We start from the raw sequence: 18,902 nt of genomic DNA, 5'->3' as shown, positions 1-18,902 counted from the left end.
CGTGTCATTTCCCATGTCAAAATATCACAAAGGGTCCTTTAAGTTTGAAAAATGTCTTTGTAGGCCGCGGCTGCAGTGATTATGTGAGACTCTATTTATTTATTTCACAAAACAGGTGGACGAGAGCAGGAAATCTCATGTGTCCCTTGTACAAAGCTCACTTCAGTGTTCCGTGGTTAACTCATAAACTTTGTGTTGACTGATAGTTGGCATCTGCAAGTGGGATTGTTCTAAATGAGACTTTAGACAGTGAGTACAGTGAAAGTAGTCCTTGGAAAGATGTTTTGTGTAAATAATTGCTTATCATGGCCCTAATGTGCTGGAAGAGTTAATTTTTCTTTCCAAGTGAAAAGGAGAAAGTATAATTAATTCTGGGGAAGCCTTTGCCTCAAAAGTCAAGTACAAAATTCAACCCCCTCCCCACCCCAACAATATTTGTACAGTCTGGATGATTAAAATAATGATTTAAATCATGTGCTACATGCTTTGTTTACTTTCTCAACTCTCGCCAGTAACCAAACCTACACTTAACTGACCTGGTGAGAAACTGTGAGTTTGGATTGCTCTCATGCGATTAGATGTTCATTAAACAGCCCATTAGCACTTATCAGCCCCTGTTTAAAGCACGGGTGTCGAGCGTTGTTTGATCCTGCGACACATTGACATTTTGATTGCTCTTAAAGGGCAACTACTTCTTATCATATTACATAATTGGCTGTGTACACTATATTACTGGCTTAAATCTTCTTTTAATACTGACTATCTATCTGAAAGCAGGAGTCGAGCAAACATTCAGTTATTCACACACATTCAGCTTCTTTGGTCATATTAAAGCTGGCTATCACCACTGCATTGTTTTTCTTTTGCTTTAGCATCCTCTGTTCAGTTCATATTCGGTTCTTTTTGTTGCCTTTTCATGGTGGCTACGGGTGGCGTTCTTGGCCTTGTTTTGGTGTGAGGGTATGGATGGAAATTGCATCTCTTTGTCATTGCCATTAAAAAGAAAAAATAGTGGCTTAAGCACAAACGTGTTCATCTTCCCATCTCCCAATATTATGCCCTTCGTCTGTGTCTTTTTGACATTTTCCGTTACTAACTACAACAACTTGGCTGGAGCGCCGCTTCTGGAAACGGCCATATGATATTGAGATGCAATCGCAGATCAGATGCATTATGGGACAGACAACATAAAATGAGGTGCTGGTCCAGATTTGGCCCATGGGCCTTTAGTTTGACACTTGCGGTTTAAAGTGCTCTACACCTGGTAATTACTGTTAACACTTTACAGCATTCTTTACCGGCACGCATACGTACACACACGTTTCAGTCAATTGGAGGTTGGCTGGTGTGTTGGGCAGGAGAGCGGCACTGGAGCGCTGTGTTCGTGCTCTTTCCACTAGGAAATCAATAATAGACCGGCTGACCCGACTCTGACCTGCGTTCCACGTGCACAAATACATGCACACGTACACACACGCAGTGTCACATCCACTGTCCAGGGAGAACAAAGCATCGCTGGGCAGTGACGGGTGTGGCGAGGGTCTCCAGGAAGTTACACTTGGCTAAAACTTCCTGGACTGAAACAAGGCTGATGGTTTGAAACGTTGATTTAATCACCTTTGAAGTGTTTTCTCTTATACACAGTAGTCCATTGTTTTTGAATGGTTTACATCCCATTGTTGTTGATTAAATTCTGCTGAGAATAGTCATTTCATGGTCATAATGGTTCAATTATATTTAAGACTCGCTGTTTTTCAGTTTTATGGCTTTTCATAGAAAAATCCCTGGATTTCTTTGCATCTCAGTGTGTCAAAAAGTGTTTGTGTTTCATATTGTAAGAAGCGGCTGACCATCTGTTTTTACTTTAAACAAAGTCATCTTGTGATTAAAATAATCCATGAAATATTCTGGTTAATACAAGTGAAACCCGAAGGTGCTGATTATGCAAAGTCCCTCTCTGTAAGTTAAGAAAATAAAGTGACTGCATAGCGAAATTTCTTGATATTTTGCGTATCTATTCCTTTGGTGAAGTTGCAGAAAGCTTCATATGTACAGCGATATACCGAAAAATGTTATCAAAAGAGCTTTTTCCATGCACCTTTTCTGAGAGTTTTGCAGAGGGGGGGCTTTGCATGTTGCATCTTACACCACAAAGAAATGCATAAAAACAACAGAATAAAAACAATAGAGGAAGACTGAATGAAAAAGCCAAACCCGATGGCAAATCGTCAGGGTGCTTACTGCCATGTGTGCTGGTCGACACTTGCTTATAGTAAAATGATGAGAGTATATAAACAGGAAACATCCCTGTTCGTATGTGTGTGTGTGCTTACACATCAACAACAGTCAGATGAATAAGGAACCGCATGGGCTGACTGATGGATGAGTGGATGAATAATTCCATCCATCAAGAAACGTTTTGCAGAATTTGACTCCTGATTATGCAAAGTCCCTCTCTGTAAGCTAAGAAAATATAGTGACTGCATAGCGATGTGTGAAATGATTTTTTAATGCAATTCTTTGACAAATTGTATTATTAATTTTTTAAAAATCGGATATATCTTCTTTCATTTCAAAAATAGATGAAATCACAGATTTCAGAAGAATTCAGACATTTTGTTGCATTCAGAGAAATAAATTTGTCAGCTTTGTCCAATAGAAACAGAGCACATCCACTGACTGGCAGATCCGTGGATAATAAACAAACAATATGTTACAATAACCATATGAGAACTTTACACAAAAGCCAATTTCTCTGCTTCAGTTAGATTCATTTTTAACTTTTCCTTTATTTGATATAAACTATTTAGTGGTGGTTTAAGGTAAAGTGCCAGGCATAAAGAAAGTGCTCTCTAGCTATTCATCCACATAACCCCAGGGACTAAAATCTGCTGTGTCTCACACCGGTCATACATTCCAGTCCAGTCATGGAAGACTCTCAGTCTCCATCGGAAGCTGCAGAGTCAGCCTGGACTCCACCTTATGCTGCAGGATGAGCTTTGGGGCATGACAATTGGCCCTTAAATTGTTTGGGGTCAAACGTAAAGTGGAACACATTGATCATACTGTCATGTGAAAATGCAAGGATGCAAACAACAACAACAAGGAGACAGAAGGGCGGCTTTGACCTGATGTGGAGGATGTCAAACTCTTGATACTGAAGTGTTTTTTATATTTTGTGGTGCCTGTTATTTTCTGAATAACAGAGCACCTGCCAGGAAGTCTTCTGCATTCTGAAACCATATTATTTTTTGGTTTAATATGTCAAAGTTCATGTACATGCAGGCATACATATGCTCAAGATATTCTCTGCACATATATGTTTGCTGCAATCCCCCCGCCCCTCCCCCAGCACACACACACTTTTTTCAAAGTGTAGCATATGTGCGACTGCATGCGTGGCTCGTGCGCACGCATTGCATTTAAGAGGCGCGGAAATCGCTGCCATGTGTTTCACAAAGTGACCACGGCTCTGCCTCAACTTTGTCATCTTCATCATCTGGATTCTGAGGAGAAGACCAGCGGGTCGTAATCCCCGCTCTTTAACTACCTTGCAGGATTAACTGGAATGGGGGGCGGGGGGGTTCTGGCACCCACGTGGAAAACAAAGAGTCTTATGGAGACTTTACTCTGATCCTGCTGTGTTAAATGGAAGAAGCACAAAGAGGAAAAAAAAAACAAGGGAAATGTGATTGGCTGCTTGTGTTCTCGCCATTGGCGTGAAAAATAAACCAGCTATTCCCTAATAGGATCAACATATAATCTTGTACACGCTTGTGAAAAATAAAGACAGAGGCGTTAAGAAAGTGCACTTTGATCTGTTAAAGTGGAAGGTGTTTGGATTGACATAGATGCAGAAAATATGAGAGGAAAGGGCTTAGATGAAATTCCATCTGTTTAAACTGTGTAAGAATGGGCTTTTGAAACACTCTACAAGTCAGTCTTATCTTAAATGACAGTTGGAACCCCCACTTCCTCAAAAAACGCCAAGTCATCCCACAAGTGAAGTCTATTTACTTTGACATTTTCGGTGAAGAAATCGTCTTGGGCGAGGAGGGGGCCCAGTCCACCATTACAAAACCATCTCCTCAACTGAAACACCCAGACTGTGCGAAGTGAAGCGGGTTTGTCGTGAACTTCGACAAACTTCAAGAAATGTCAGGCTTTTAAGGGCATATAAAAAAAGAAAATTCTTCAGAAGACAGCAGCTGTTACAAAAATGACAGATTAATGGCTCTCGCTGCTTTGAATTAGAAATGAATTGCCAGAAATCGTTGAATTTATGATGTGCTTCAGGACATATCCTAAGACCTCTGGTGAGACTCTGACTGGTTATTTGGAGTGTGTTGAAGTCACAGTGAAAAAGAAAAGGCTTCCTGTCTTTTTTTTTTATATATATATATGCTGTCATGTGTCTGTATGGATAACAGGAAGTAATGGGACAAATTTGTCTCCGGAATGGTGGTTGAGTGACTCGTGTCACTTGTTGTGCTTGTTACTGAAATATTTTGGCATTATATTAAACTGTCAAATACTTTTTGGAGTGTTTAGGAGGTGTGTGTCTGTTATTGGTATGAAACTTAGGGAGCCATGGCAGCAGCTTTAAGTATCCTAGTGTGTTTGATTTTGCCCTTCACAGTCAAGGTGAGTAGAAGTCGACGAGTTGGGGCCGCATAAGTTGCATTCCCACTTTACATCTGAGGCCCAGTACGTCACGGCTTTTTGGCACAGATGCCAGTTCTAATCTCTGAGTCGATCTATTTAACATTCCAGGATTGATGGAGTGGCACAATATTTCTCTGAGAATTGTTCCTGTGAAGTCTCCCTGTGTGTGTGTGTGTGTGTGTATGTGTGTGTGCGATCCTGTTCTCACGGTGCCGACATAGTAGAGTGCTCAGACTGCAAAATGTTCGATGGGAAAGTAATGCCCGTGGGGCCACTTACACAACCATTTTGACTGATTGACAGATTAAGTGCACACACGACATAGTACATATATATTGAACATCTGCATGGCATAATGAAGGCACATTGCATTCAATCACTCTATCCCATCCCCATATACTCATCTATGCCCAGTGCAGACTTAATTTCCACTGCATATTTGTTGAATAACTGTGAGCCAATGAAAATTGTGTAATTATTTTCACAGAAATGCAGACATTTTTAGTATTCGCTTGGGACAAGGGCAGAATGGATGAGAAGTATGCAATTTAGCAAAGTCACTCAATCTGAGACACGGCCACAAAGTGACATCCAGTTGTATGAGAGGAGCTTGGAAGGAGGAAGCTGGAACTGAACACTTTGTCCAGGAAAGAAAAACAGATACAACTAATTACAACTAAATATCCTCTTTTGCTTCTCAAATGTACTTGTTTATGCATGTTATATGATAGTCAACGGAATATATTTGGGTTTTGCATCGCTGATCAGACAAAAGAAGCAACTTGAAAACTTCTCAGCTCTGAAAACTTTTAAATATGCATTAGAAGTCTGCTTCTTAACTATTTACTCTTTGCCCTTTAGTAACTCTGTAAAATCAATGGCTTCTACTACCTGGGAACTTCTATGATTCTTTTAATGCTTGCAACATTAATGCTCGTTAACAACAGTAATTAGACAGAGTTAGGAGGCCTTTGAAGGATCATATTTCTGTCAGCGGAGTGGAGTGCATGAGCTATGGTCATTACATCACTTCATAATGAGTCGCAGTTTGAGTCATTTTCTGCAGATGTTATTTGCTGATTGACTGAAGCCCATGCCAAGAAGTTTGGAACGCAGAAAACAAAATATGTCTGCAATTTGTTAAAGTAAAATCAGCTTCTGAATGAAACACTGATTGTTGAAGGGATGAATGTGGATACAAGTGGAATAGAAAACCCCAGAATTATTTTTTGCCTGGCCAGCAACCTTCAAAAATCTCAGCTGAACACTAAGTGTCTGTTGACTAAAATCATGCTCACCTCTGGTGCTTGAAAGACTGCACTTGTCATCTGCTCGGTTCTATTTGGCAATGGTTAGGCTACCGCTGAGTTGTGACCTTAATTTGAGTTTCAAATCACTTCATAACACACACAGAGGAGCTCGCATAAACACATGCAAACACACACAGACACGCATGCAGATCAAGGACCGAGTGCTGATTGCTCAAACCATCCCCACTGCTGCCATCAGGACACAATCATTTTGTCTCAGTTCAAGTGGGGAAAGTAACATATTTTTTCCCCCACTTATTCATATTAAAGTGTGCACACATCTTCACACCTCCTTCCAAGTGTGCACACAAACACACATGAAACAATCATTAAAAGAGGTCTACTCTCCGTACAGGGTTAGTAATGATTAACCAGCTTCATTAGCTCAGCCGGTCAGTGAGAGAGGAGGAGAATTTACTGACTTATTAGGCCTTGGTTTGTGTGTGTGTGTGTGTGGGTGTCCAACAAAAAAAAAAAAAAAAAAAAAAAAGCTGAAATGCCAGAGGACAACAATCGTGGGTTTATGTCTTTCATTTGTGAACATTTTTAACAGTCCAGCAAATAAAACATTATGGCCATATTAGGTACTGTGTTTTCTTTAACAGCCGTTGTCTAAAGGAATGTGAATTGCTTAATAATTCAGTAATAGACATTTTGTTTAACTATGAGAAACTTGATACTTCTTGACAAATCAGCTAACTCTTTTTCGCGAAGATGAAAATACAACCTTATTTGATGTTTACTTGTAATATATTCCTCTCTGGCTACATTTGTCCACGGACAGTCTCAACCAGAGGGCAGACAGAGAGGCAAAATCCAGTGCAAGAAAGACCACCTTCCATTATTACCATGCTGTCCTTGTGTTGTAATGTTTTAGCAGTCAGTCGTTTTGCCCCCTCAAAGCTTCTTTTGTCTTGATGAAGTCAGTAAGAGGAGAAATTTGTTTGAGATTTGAAACTGAAACTGTAAAACTTGAAGGGACAAAAATGGTGATTCTGAAACCCACCATAATCAAATTACAACCTTGAATTTGGACAAAAGTACAGAAAGGATGCAGAGAGGAAGAAAACATCCTGGACCATCCCCGAGCAGTTTGAAGGTTTCTCAACATATGCTGCAAGCAAATCAATCGTTTGCAAAGCGAATTAGGGGTGAGGACCAATTAGCAGCTTGTTAAACACAGCTCTACCTCACCCAGGTTTAACTGGAGGAATAGGCTTGTCACATCACTATGGGAATTGAGAGAATGAGATGCTGCTTTTCTAGAAGTGTCATTTCAGAAACTTCTTCAAACTGTGTTGTAATATTGAGCAGAATTGGGGAAAATGTAAGTAGCCTGTGCACGGACTTCAAATGTCTCAAGTTTGTTCTCCAGCACAAATATACACACACCGTCTGAATACTTGAGGTTACTATGCATAAAGGTCATTGTTGCAGTCAGTAATATAATATCTCTGACATCAAACCAGGCTGCCAGCGACAGCTGGTAGAGCTACAACACAGCAGATGTTTTGGGTGAGATCTGCACCTGCCATGAAATGATTCCTTGGCTGTTATATACATACTCAGATTATATTTTAAAAACAATGACAAAATACTGGTTGTAGGTTTTTATGCAGCCCATTGTGCTTAACTATAAATCTTGTCACACCTGGAGTCAAAATATCATTCAAATCTTAGATTAGTATCCTATGCAAAGCAAGAAATGGCAGAGACAGCTCTTAAAAGAACAAAATAGGAGTTTGGTTTGGTAATATTTGACCGCAGCCTCATGAGACAGACACACAAACCCACTCATTACCTCCGCTTCTCTTTCTACTATCAGCTATCTGTTACAATACCTGATTTTCTTTGCTTTTGCAGCTTATGTAACCATTATGCAAGATCCTAAATCTTCAAGGTCGAGACTCATTATTGCTGCTGGCCCCTCATATTAATCTGTCTTTAAAATGTTTGAAGTTCGCCCGAGGCTTTAGATGTGCCTGCCAATGATTGGGGGTAATATTTGGAGCACACGCTCTTAAGTTGCTCATTCTTGCAACCGAGCCAGGAGGGCCTCATTAAATGCAAAAGCGGGTGAAAAACAATATGTAGTGAAAGCTTATACCTGCACATTAATGCTTTTGTGCTAATTTTGGTTTTTCCTCACTAATGTGTGGTAACCAACCCGACCCTCCCCACACACAGCCAGAAAAAATAACACCAATACTAATAATCAAGTGAACAGACTAAAACTTTAATTTTAACTGTATCAATCTTAAAATGAATTACATAACTTCAAACATTTAAGCTCGGAAACCTAATTTCCCTTAACGCAAACCGAAAACACATGATGTTTGCAACAGATTTTATGTTACTAATGTAATGAACAGTGTGTCCACAAGAAATAAAAAAGGGAGAAAAACATGATAAATTACTTCCATGGAGTGCATACAAAACTGTGAAATTCAGCAAGCGCTCACTAAAAACGTGCATGGTCAGAGTTAGTTGTGTAACTGCTCAAGTGTATCCAGAGCATCATGTCTGGAAGTCTGCACAAAAGTTGTTTTTGACACTTGTGATCAGCCAAGTTTGTCTCCTTTTAGAAAATGAGCTGAATGATTGCGACAACATGCTGAAGTAAACATCACTTTTGTTGGCCAGAATGTGATTCTCAGGAGAAAATGTTGGACAGTATGCCCTTCTGCATGATTCTGCACATTGGAAAGAACAAAACTGGCTATAAAGTTCTTTAACTTTGAATGTTGTTTTTCCTCTCCTGGTTTTATTGATTTGTATTTCATTGTCACACACTCACCCCTTCATTTGGCCAGATAACACTGAACTATAATGTAAATATTAATAATGTATTTCTATGTCTATACAGTATGCACCTCTGAAGATCACAACTGATCCCGCATCAGTGTTTTCTCTCCATTAAATGGTATGCAAAGGCGAGAAGGGGGGGGGGGGGGGGGGTGGGGGTGGGGGTGTTTAAAGCCGGAATCTAACTCTCTGCATGCCCTGTGTCAATTTTGAATGTCAGAAAATAGAGAAAAGTATCTGCCAGAGCAAAATGTTATGTGATCACATCTCTAGAACTTGAATATTTTTAATTTACTTAATTATTGATAAAAAAAAGATTCAAGCATCCAGCTTGATCATTTCAGTATTAATTGATATAAATGATTACATTTCTGGCTGCATAGAGACTCAGCCAGTTATGTCTAAGTCACAGCAGCTGACCTTTTCCTTGCATTGGAATGGATGGTATAATAACTGCATTTACAACCATAAGAGGTTGTTTTCCTCACATAATACTCCATCTGCATGACCTCCCATACTGGAGCTTGATAACCTCACATTTTACAACCAGCGATAAGCCTACTGTTGAATTGCTTTCGCATTGTGTTATGTAACTTGTGTGTGGGTAACAGGGATCCAAATTTTCGTGGTTATTTTCCCCTCAGGCAGTGTCAGGCACAACCCAAAACAGGTGGGGAAGCCAATTAATCGTTAGTGTGTGACATTTACGTGTACAAACATGTGCGCACACGTACACACGCACACATATACACACTGACAGCACTGACTGACAAGCAAGGGTGGGCAGTAATTATAAGCAGATGTGAACCTTCAGGAGGTTTCAGGTCAGTGAAAGCAATCTATTACATGCATGCATGGAACCAACCTGTAAAAGACAAAAAAAAAAAAAAGAAGTGTTGAAAAATACTTGTGCATTCCTCTGGATCAGTGTTGTGGCACAGAAACTCTACTCAAGGGTCATTTAAAGCCAGCTGCACCACAAAAGAGAAAGAAAACAAACCGAAAGCACAGTGTGAAGAATTTTGGAATCTGCCTTTAGTGTCTTTGTTCACCCTAAGTGATCTCTTCCTTGGCCTCTGATACATTCAAACAATATTACTGCTCTCTCTTGAATTTCCCTCAGGATCAATAAAGTATCTATTTATCTGCACTTTCTTGTTTCTAATTCATACAAAGCCAGTGTATAGCTTGCTGTCTGTAAATTGTTGCCACAGTTTCAAAACTGAAAGCTTTGGTGTCATATTCAGGACCTCTGGGATTGCATTGCGATGAGCGATTCTCAATAAACAGGCACACATTTAACAGATGCTGCACTAATGTACTAATTTTCAAGGTAATCCGTGCCATAGTTGTTGAGACATTTCACCACAGAGGTCAACCTCGCGGAACCAGTAGAGGAAAAATTCAAAAAAGATCGCCAAAGTCATTAACCTTCATTCTCTGGGAAATCAAGTAGGTTAGATGTTGAAATATTTCACAGGATAAGCGCAAAGTGATCATCATATCTTGCCTGCACAAAAAAACTGACATATTTACAAAGTGGTGGACCATGCAAAGGACAAATATTGCCATACTTAGAGCCACCCTGCTAGCATGACTCATTGGACTCTCGCAGGATTTTCACCCTGTTCATTGCTCAAGCCAATGGATTAAAGGCTTTACAACTGATTTTTTTTTTTTTCATGAAAAGAGGATTTGCTTCATTGTCTCTATTTAGTGCTGTATGGGTTTGAAGGATATATCCACTTGTAGGCAGCATGTGTGTGTCCACAGTTATGTGAGGAGTGAGGAATTGCTTTTGCTGCTCTCTCCTCCATGTCACACATCCACACGTGTATGACCGAATGGGAACCAGTAATAACGGTTCTGCCCATGTGTTGTCACAGCGCTCCAGATCAATAGTGGTTTCTCGTTTATTTATCTCTATTATACAGAATATTGAATGTTGAAAGAGTGGTTGCATTGTTATTATTGGCTACAGCACAGCATGATTCATCACGTCATCACGTACAATAATAATCCAGAGAGGACAACCATATCAACTGGAACTGGCCTTGTTTTTTCTGTAGACGTATATACATGCTGCAGAAATGTAATCATTTGTTTTATTACTGTCAGTTGTTTTGTGAGTGCAAGTATTCAAGAAGGCTCTGTACTTTTCCAAATCAGCTTGACTAAAAGCATGAAAGATGCTTCATGTCGACACACTAATGTTATTCACAGTGCAGCACAGCAACAAGTGTCTCACTGCCTTGGTGTGCGTGCTCCAGATGTGTTACCATTTTTCTCACTTCCTGGCACTTTTGATATTCTGTGTACAAGTTGCCATGGAAACTGACATATCCTTTATGCCTGTGGCTTTTTTGTGCCATTGGTCCCTTTGTCTGAAATAGAACAGGAACCGCATGATGCAGTTCACTGTATGTCAACATGGCATTAGTCATTCAACTGCCTGGTTTCCCATCCAGTCAGCAGAGTCATTTGTCTTTCCAGTTTGACATGTGTCATCTGGCTACAGCAAGAGAACAAATGATAAATCCCATGCTTAATGGACTTGCTCTAAGGCTTTACATAACATTTCATCTGCATAACACTAACCCTAACTTCACATATAAGCAGTATCTAAACATTTCATGAATGATTTCACTATAACTCCTCTTGTGGGCTCCCATATTTGGATGTGCATTACATAGATAAAAGTATTGGAACACCTGACATTACACCAATGGGGACTTTGGTGACATTGCATTCTTAAGTGCATGTACATTGGTATGGAGTTGCTCCCCCTTTCTTCTCTTCTGGGAAGGCTTTGCTCTGGATTTTGGAGTGCTTCTTTGGGGGTGAGGGGGTTGTCCATTTATGTGATTGGGCACTGGTGTTGAATGAGGGGTGGGGAGTCTGGCTCACCTCACGGCCTCTGTTCCAGTTCATCACAAAGGTGTTGGATGGGGTTGAGGTCGGGGCTCTGTGTGGGCCAGTCAAGTTCTTCCACACCAAACTCATCCAGCCATGTCTTTATGGAGCTTTGCTTTGTGCACTGGGGCACAGTCATGCTGGAATAGAAAAGGGCCTTCAACAAACTGTTGCCACAAAGTTGGAAGCATAGCATTGTCCAAAATGTCTTGCTATGCTGAAGCATTAAGATTTCCCTTCACTGGAAGTGAGGAGCCGAGCCCAACTCCTGAAAAACAGCTCCATACCACATGAATTCAATAATATAGAGGTCTGTCTGAATACTTTTCATAGTATGCATTAAAAAAGCTTAAAAATGGTCTCATAGCGCAACTATTTTATAATATGCTAAAATGCCTTTATTGATATAGTGCTTTTAAGTGCTACACAGTGTGACTTAGTGAAGTCTAATCCATGGAGTTGTCCCAAGCTGTTGTTTGCAAAGCGTGATTTGAATGTGCTGTGCATTGAATCCTTTTCTTTCCATCTTTCTTGCACGTTGATGATTTATTCTGATTTATTTCCGCTAATGCAAAATTGGATTAAGCGTAGCAAACTGGCAGAAAATATCATTTGTTAAACCTGGGATCATCTGATTATATCTGTGCAGCCCATTCCAGCAAACATCATCTGTGGGGGTGGGGTGGTGGTAGGGTGATAGTTCTAATAAATACAAAGGAAAACAGATGACAGTGGTTGTGCAAAGGCTTAGCAACCAGCTATATTTTGGAGACAAACAGAAGGAGTTAAAGGATTGTGATGGTGGCTGCGTGGCAGATTTGTCTCTATACAACCTATACAAACAGTGTTACATCTCACTAAGCACCCACGTCACACCGAGGTCCATCGTAATGAATGTTTTGGTCGGCTGTTCCACAGGCATTCAGTGTCACAGTGCACGGTGGCTTGACATTGGCGAGATGAGCCATCTATATGAGCATTGAGTAAATGTGGTCCGGTCATACATGATCCCATTAACCTGAATTGGTTTGACTATAACACTGGTTATTGACAATGCCATCCATGTATGTGCTTTGTGGCTTATTAACTTCATTGGTACAGCCATAGCAAATTGACTTTCTGACCAACATTATCTGGAGAGTGGGAAAATGAGCTCCTGATTAGATGACTGATTTCTAACTGGGGAGGATGAAAAAAAAAACCAACTGAATCTCTACTCTGAAAAATGTAATCATAAACTCAGAATGACTTTTCGCCCTGACAATCAGCTTCTGTGTTTGTGTCTGCTGCTGTTAAGGCCAGGCTTGGATGTCTGACTAGGTAAACTTGGCCGTCCACTCTAAATGCTTGAAGGGCAAAATGGATCCCAAAGCAGTGTTTTGTTTTGTTTTTTTTCTTCTTGCTCCACTGAGTAGAGTTCTAATGTGGAAAGGGACTCTGAGCAATTTTTGCCTCTCTGTGTTTTGACAGAGACTTCTGCTTTTGTTTTTCTGGTGCAGAGCAGGACTGCAGCTTGCACTGAGGACCCCGAGGTCCTTGGTATAGTTTTTCTCGGGGCATCGGGATAGTGCCCTGTGGGAGGGTTCCGTTCCTTTTATTCCTTCTGTTCCATTTGTAGGATGGTTTAAGTATTTTGTAAGAAATTTGGACGCTTTTAGGTTAAAAAAACACAAAAAAGTAGAAAATTTAAAAGTAGATTTTCATGAAATGCCCAATACTTGGGGCTTGCCGAGTGACATACGAGAATCTATTTTGTCAAAAGTTAACTGAGGGAGCTGGTTTTGGTCTCAGTTTGTAAATTTGAATGGGAGTCCCAGCAGGTCACGTAGGCTTTCAGCTCATTTTTGCATCCAGACTCCAGCAGTGATACCAGCAGGATTTAATCCCCCCCACCTTTGCTCTTCTGTCAGCATTCCACAGGTTTCATGGGTTGACACTAGAGAAGTGAAGCTCATCCATCCCCTTCAGAAACCCTGCTGGGCAGAACCGGCTCGACGGAGGAGAGGCCTCTTATTTAACTTTTCCAACTGTTTGTCTTTTCTTTTGCAGCATGTGTGTGTGTATACCTGTGTGTGTGTAAAGGCATGTGCATGTGTGCGCCCCCTCAAGCCGTGTGTGAGGTCAAGCGGGTGGGAAAAGGGTTTCCTCAGCCAGCTGTACAGAATGGCATACGTAGTGCTCCGTTTAAAGGGGGCAGCATGCAACTTATTTTTCACTGGACTCATGACATGCTCGTCCACACACACTCTCATGCACACACACACTCAGGTGGCTCTCCAGGTTGCCTTGTGTCCACATCTTGTTTTCCACCCATGGCTGAATGATGGCTCTGCTGCTTCACTGCACTAAGTGGGGTCAAATAACAAGAGAGTCGACAGCGGGAGGAACGACTTGAAGAAATATTGTCGACAGAGGCCTAATCATGAAAGGCAAAGTAAAGTTCTTGACGCAAAGTCTCCAGTGTCTCTCAGCGAAACCCATTTTGCAAGAAGACTTGAAGAGTAAACATTTTTTTTTCAAGAAATAAGCCGATATAAAATGGTTTCTCTGTGCTTACAGCGGACAAAATCAAGAGCACATAAACACAGACACATTAGAGTACACTTGTAAGCCCTTTGTCTGGATAAGGTATTAGATAAATTGCAGCAATGTCTCCTCTCCTTCTTTTCCCTCCTCTTTCTTAACCTCTCCCTCTTCCTGACCTCTCTTCTCCTCTCAGTAGACACTAAGGAATGCATGACCAGAGATTCAGATGACTTCGATGTTCATCAAAGCCAAAGCCGTTCATTACAATTCACTTCAGCTCAGCTCCACGCTGATCGCAGACAAAGCCAAAGCTGCAAAGTTAGCCTGTCTGCATCTGAAAAATGAGCGCGATGACTCGGACTAATTTCGGCATGCTATAGTAACCACATCTCCTCCTGCGCATACGCTGTGAGTTCTTATTGCTTTGTGTGCGGAGAGCATATTGAAAACCCATCAGTGGAAGGACACTTCATGTCCCCACTTGCTCTTTAGAGACAGACAGGAATCTTTTCCAATGTACACGCTGTCTCTCTGCTTATCTGTCTGTGTAGGCCACTTCAATTTTACATGCATTTAGTTTGGCTTTGACTGTGAAAGTAACATCCTGTGCACATGTTGTGTACTCATCCTATCTCTGCATCCACTCCCAAGCTTACATAAAATGGATTTTTGACTACTTTTCTAGATGGCCAGAAGCACAACTTCAATTAAATACAGAATATGTTTGGTATTTGCTGGGTTTCATGAACTTAAAAAAATGATAATATGTTAGTGTTGCGTTTTCACCTTGTTTCTGCTGCCCTCAAGAGGTCAAGTTAATTAGTTAATACAAGATTAAGAGAAGGTCTGACAGATGAAGTACATGCCAGCTCAGTTCAGACAACTGAACAATCCGGCTTTGCAGAAGCTAATTGGCATCATTTTCCAGGATCTTAAACAGCGGTGGAGGGTTTATTATATAACAATGTGAACTCTATTATTTGTTCTGATAGTCCTTGTGTTCATTTTTTATCTGTCCCAGGGTGATTTCACCTGGAGCAGCCTGTCAGGACAGGGCGTGCGCCTGACGCCGGTTGCCATCCAGAGCCTGTCGGAGCTGGAGAGGGCAAGGCTGCAGGAAGTGGCCTACGCCCGTTTACACCAGGACTATGACCTGGGATGTCAGATAACCATGCCAAAAGGTGAGAGTATGCATGTGTTTCTACAAATATTGCACCCTGAGTTCAGTGGTGTTATATAGTTTTTGTTTGTTTGTTCAGTTTGGGTGGGATTTATTGCTTCAGCATGCCTTCAAGACATTTATGTGACTGGTAACTGTGGCAAAAAACATCTGTGATTACTTGAGAACCGTTCTGTGTTGCAAACGCTACTCACTCGATGTTCTAAACCCATGTTTGCTTTGTAAACTTGTGCTTGTTACTTCCAAGTATCCCATAAAGTAAAGCCAATGCTTGAGCCTCTGACCACATCCTCTTGTCATCCCTCAAGTGTATTTAATGGAAGTCATGTATGCCCTATGTTTGGGGGAGCTGGAACAACACGTGAATTTAAATGTAAACCGTACTTCGCATTGGAATCAGGCGCTTCCTGTCTGACGTGGCATCTGCTGACCTGTCCCTCTTCATAACGACACGTGACTCCCTTTCCTCTGCAGCTGAGGCTGAGTGCAGTCACCCCACTCATCACCATGTAGACAAAAGTACTAAATGTTGCAAAAGCAGGCTGTATTTGTCCTTGGGGCCCGGTCTAAAAGCTAAACAACTGTATTTTGGTTCTGTAAACCACACCATTAAGTGAATGTGTTTGGGCAAATTGACCCAGATATAGCAGAACTGGGCAGAACCCTCGACTGACATTAGCAGATGGTGGTTTGTGTCCCACAGGGTCCACCCATGCTAAAAATGTCTGCATGGATGATAGTTTATGATGCATGTAGACATTTAAAGGAAAGTGGGCAAGATATAACAACCTTCATGTCTCTCTTATCAGATTAAATGCTAAAAATGGAATTCATTCGTGTGAGAATGCACAACTGACTCAACAGAGGGAATAGTTAAATTAGAATTTCTGATTTCATGCAACTTGGGTTTTGTTTTTGTAGTCCCACAGGACGTGGCATGAGCAGTCAGATTATTTTAAATCAGTACTCCAGTGATTTAGTGTTTGACTAGTAGTACTGGAAGCAGCGCAGGCCAAATATCCTGATTTTTACTCCTTAGTAAGCTCGAAAAAAATGCTGGATCATTTATTTCCCATAATGTAAGTCAAGAACATCCTTAGTTGTAAATGCACGTCTTAATTCATGCTACCAGTTTGTAAGGCAAGTATTTGTTCAAGGTACTTTCTCAGACTTAAGAAATCACACTCAACTTTGAATCTGCCTTTCTTGTGGTAGCTGTGTGGCCACGGTTTCTCATTGCAAAGATTCTGGGTGTCCTCACTTTACCTTGAAATACTGTGTTTATATCAGTGGTTCCCAAACATTTGGTCCTTAAATGAACTAATTTCTGCTATGGACAAGGAAACTCAGATTCATTTATTTGAATATTTGACAGAAGCTTAGGAAGGTAGCAGGAATATACTTTTTCTGCCCTCCTTTGCTGTTAATCATCTCATAATCCCTTAGATGTCTCTGTTTTGACCCCTCAGATTAGATAATCTGGCTAAACGGCTGGCTACAAAACCCGTCTAATGATCTGAACATTTGTGTCTTGCCCTAAGAGACTTAGTCCAACTCTGTTGATGTGTTTCCAGACCTCTGCAATCACTTTGATCCAAGATAACTTTATTATGCTCAATACTAATGACAGCCAAACCTGCAGAAACCAGAGTAAACCAGAATTTTACTTTAATTTTTAGGTTATGACTGAGTATTATATTATATTATGAATTTTAGAATGATTAGCCGCTGCTCATATTATGCACAGTGTGCAGCATTTTTGCACTGCATTGTATAGGAATGGAGTGGCCACTATAGCAGCTGTATAGTGCAGCCAGTGGATTATCCAGGGCCTTGCATTCCAGCTGAAGGTTAAACCTCTCCCCACCATGATTTAATACGTACTTGTCAGTGTTGCTTATGAATTCCAAAGCCCCTAACGGCCGCCATGTGCTTGCTAGAGGAATATTTCAAGTCGTGTGTAAGAGTGTGTGTGTGTGTGAGCGCAATTTCAGCACTGCTAATGTGGACTTTAAAGCCCTGCTTTTTCTCAGATTTATCCAAGTGCCAGGGGTCGTGTTTCTAGTGTTTCTTCAGGAACAAAAAAAGAAAAAGCAGATTAAAGAGAGATAGATCTGATAGCCAAGGAGAGCTAGGATGAGGGTGTGATGAGACAGAGAAGAAGCAAAGGTTCATCAGACAGTTTCACAACTGGTTGGGAGTTGGACTGGGGAGGTTTGGAGGTTCGGGGGATTTCCGTACAGCTTTGGGAGCCATCTGTCAAAAATCCAAACCATTTCCTTTCTCTGCTTCTCCCCTCTCACTCTTACTCGCTCCATCACAACATCTGCTTTCTTTCTCCCCTGTCACACCTCCTCCTCACTGTTTCCCACCTATTTTTCTCTCATATTTCACTTCTGGTCCTTCTGACAACAAGCCGCTTGGTGTCTTAAAAGAACACTGAAGTTTCTCACATATCACCGCTGTGGTAATAAATTGATAGCTAAAGAGCAGCAGCTATGTTGTGCTTGTTCAGATTTGTCAGAGATGGTTGGACACATGGGGAAACTGAACCTGCTCTCTGACGTAACAGGCACTACCATCAAGTGAGCTGTGGGAGCTGGATAGAATTTCCTGAGTTCTGCAAGTGACTCATTTGATACAGCAGACGGGAACATCTGTGGGGTTCAAACTGAGGTTTGCTAAACCAGATGATCAAGGCAAATACTCTCTGAATGGTTCCAAATCTCAAATGAAAATCTGAAAGGAGCAGAGTTCCCAAACGACAGCTTTAAAAGTTGCTGAGGTTTCAAGAACTGACATCCTGGCCCGAGACTTTGAAGTTGCATCTACGATTTCCAGATTTTTCCTGATCATTAGTCAGCAAATTCAGGAGTCATCCATCATGTTGGCAGCTGACAGAGTGGCTTTTCTCCTTTCAGAGAACTTCAGTCCAGAACCTGGATGTGAAGCCACGTGCCCACAGATAAACATCCTTTTCAGGATTGTGCATTTGGCATTTGTAGCACATCAAATACGTCTGTTTCTTGCATGCAAAGAAAAGCCAGTCTTACAGTGGATGTTTACCCCAATTCCTTTCATACTTTGACACAACATTCTTGCTCTGTACGTCCTGTAAATTGAGGAAGGTTTTCTAAGTCATTTTTAATAGACAAAGAAAAAAAGAAAAAAAAAATGCAAAACAATATTTTTCATGGAAAAACTGGCCAAGAAAGTCTACTCTATGAGTCCTCATATATTGTGCACTCAATGTTTCCAAGTTTCCAAACTAAAAAATTCCATATTAATAAACAAGTGATTAACATGTTTTTTTTTTCTTTCTGATTACTATTACCACAGCTGATCTTATCTGAAGCACCAGTTAAATGAATTTGAACTCACAGATGGTCCCTGTGGTTAATTTATGTCTGCATTCCTGCCATAAGCTCATTAGATATGTTATGCGAGATAAGATACAACAGATATGGAAACCATTTGTTTCAGAAGATTTATTTTCTTTTTTT

General features: G+C 40.8%; 1 protein-coding gene across 2 annotated transcripts in view; it reads left to right on the top strand.

The window, feature by feature from the left end:
• Nucleotides 1-18,902, top strand: part of LOC124055307 (rho GTPase-activating protein 6-like) — a 66,917-nt gene that overhangs the window by 36,378 nt on the left and 11,637 nt on the right. For both annotated transcript variants that reach the window (XM_046381989.1, XM_046381990.1), the window contains exon 2: nucleotides 15,241-15,400. In XM_046381989.1, coding sequence (XP_046237945.1) covers nucleotides 15,241-15,400 — 160 coding nt within the window. The remainder of the gene's footprint in view (nucleotides 1-15,240; nucleotides 15,401-18,902) is intronic.

The sequence above is a fragment of the Scatophagus argus genome, chromosome 24 (genome assembly GCF_020382885.2).
Source record: "Scatophagus argus isolate fScaArg1 chromosome 24, fScaArg1.pri, whole genome shotgun sequence".
Lineage (NCBI taxonomy): Eukaryota > Metazoa > Chordata > Actinopteri > Scatophagidae > Scatophagus > Scatophagus argus.
This window is presented reverse-complemented; position numbering and strand designations above follow the sequence as displayed.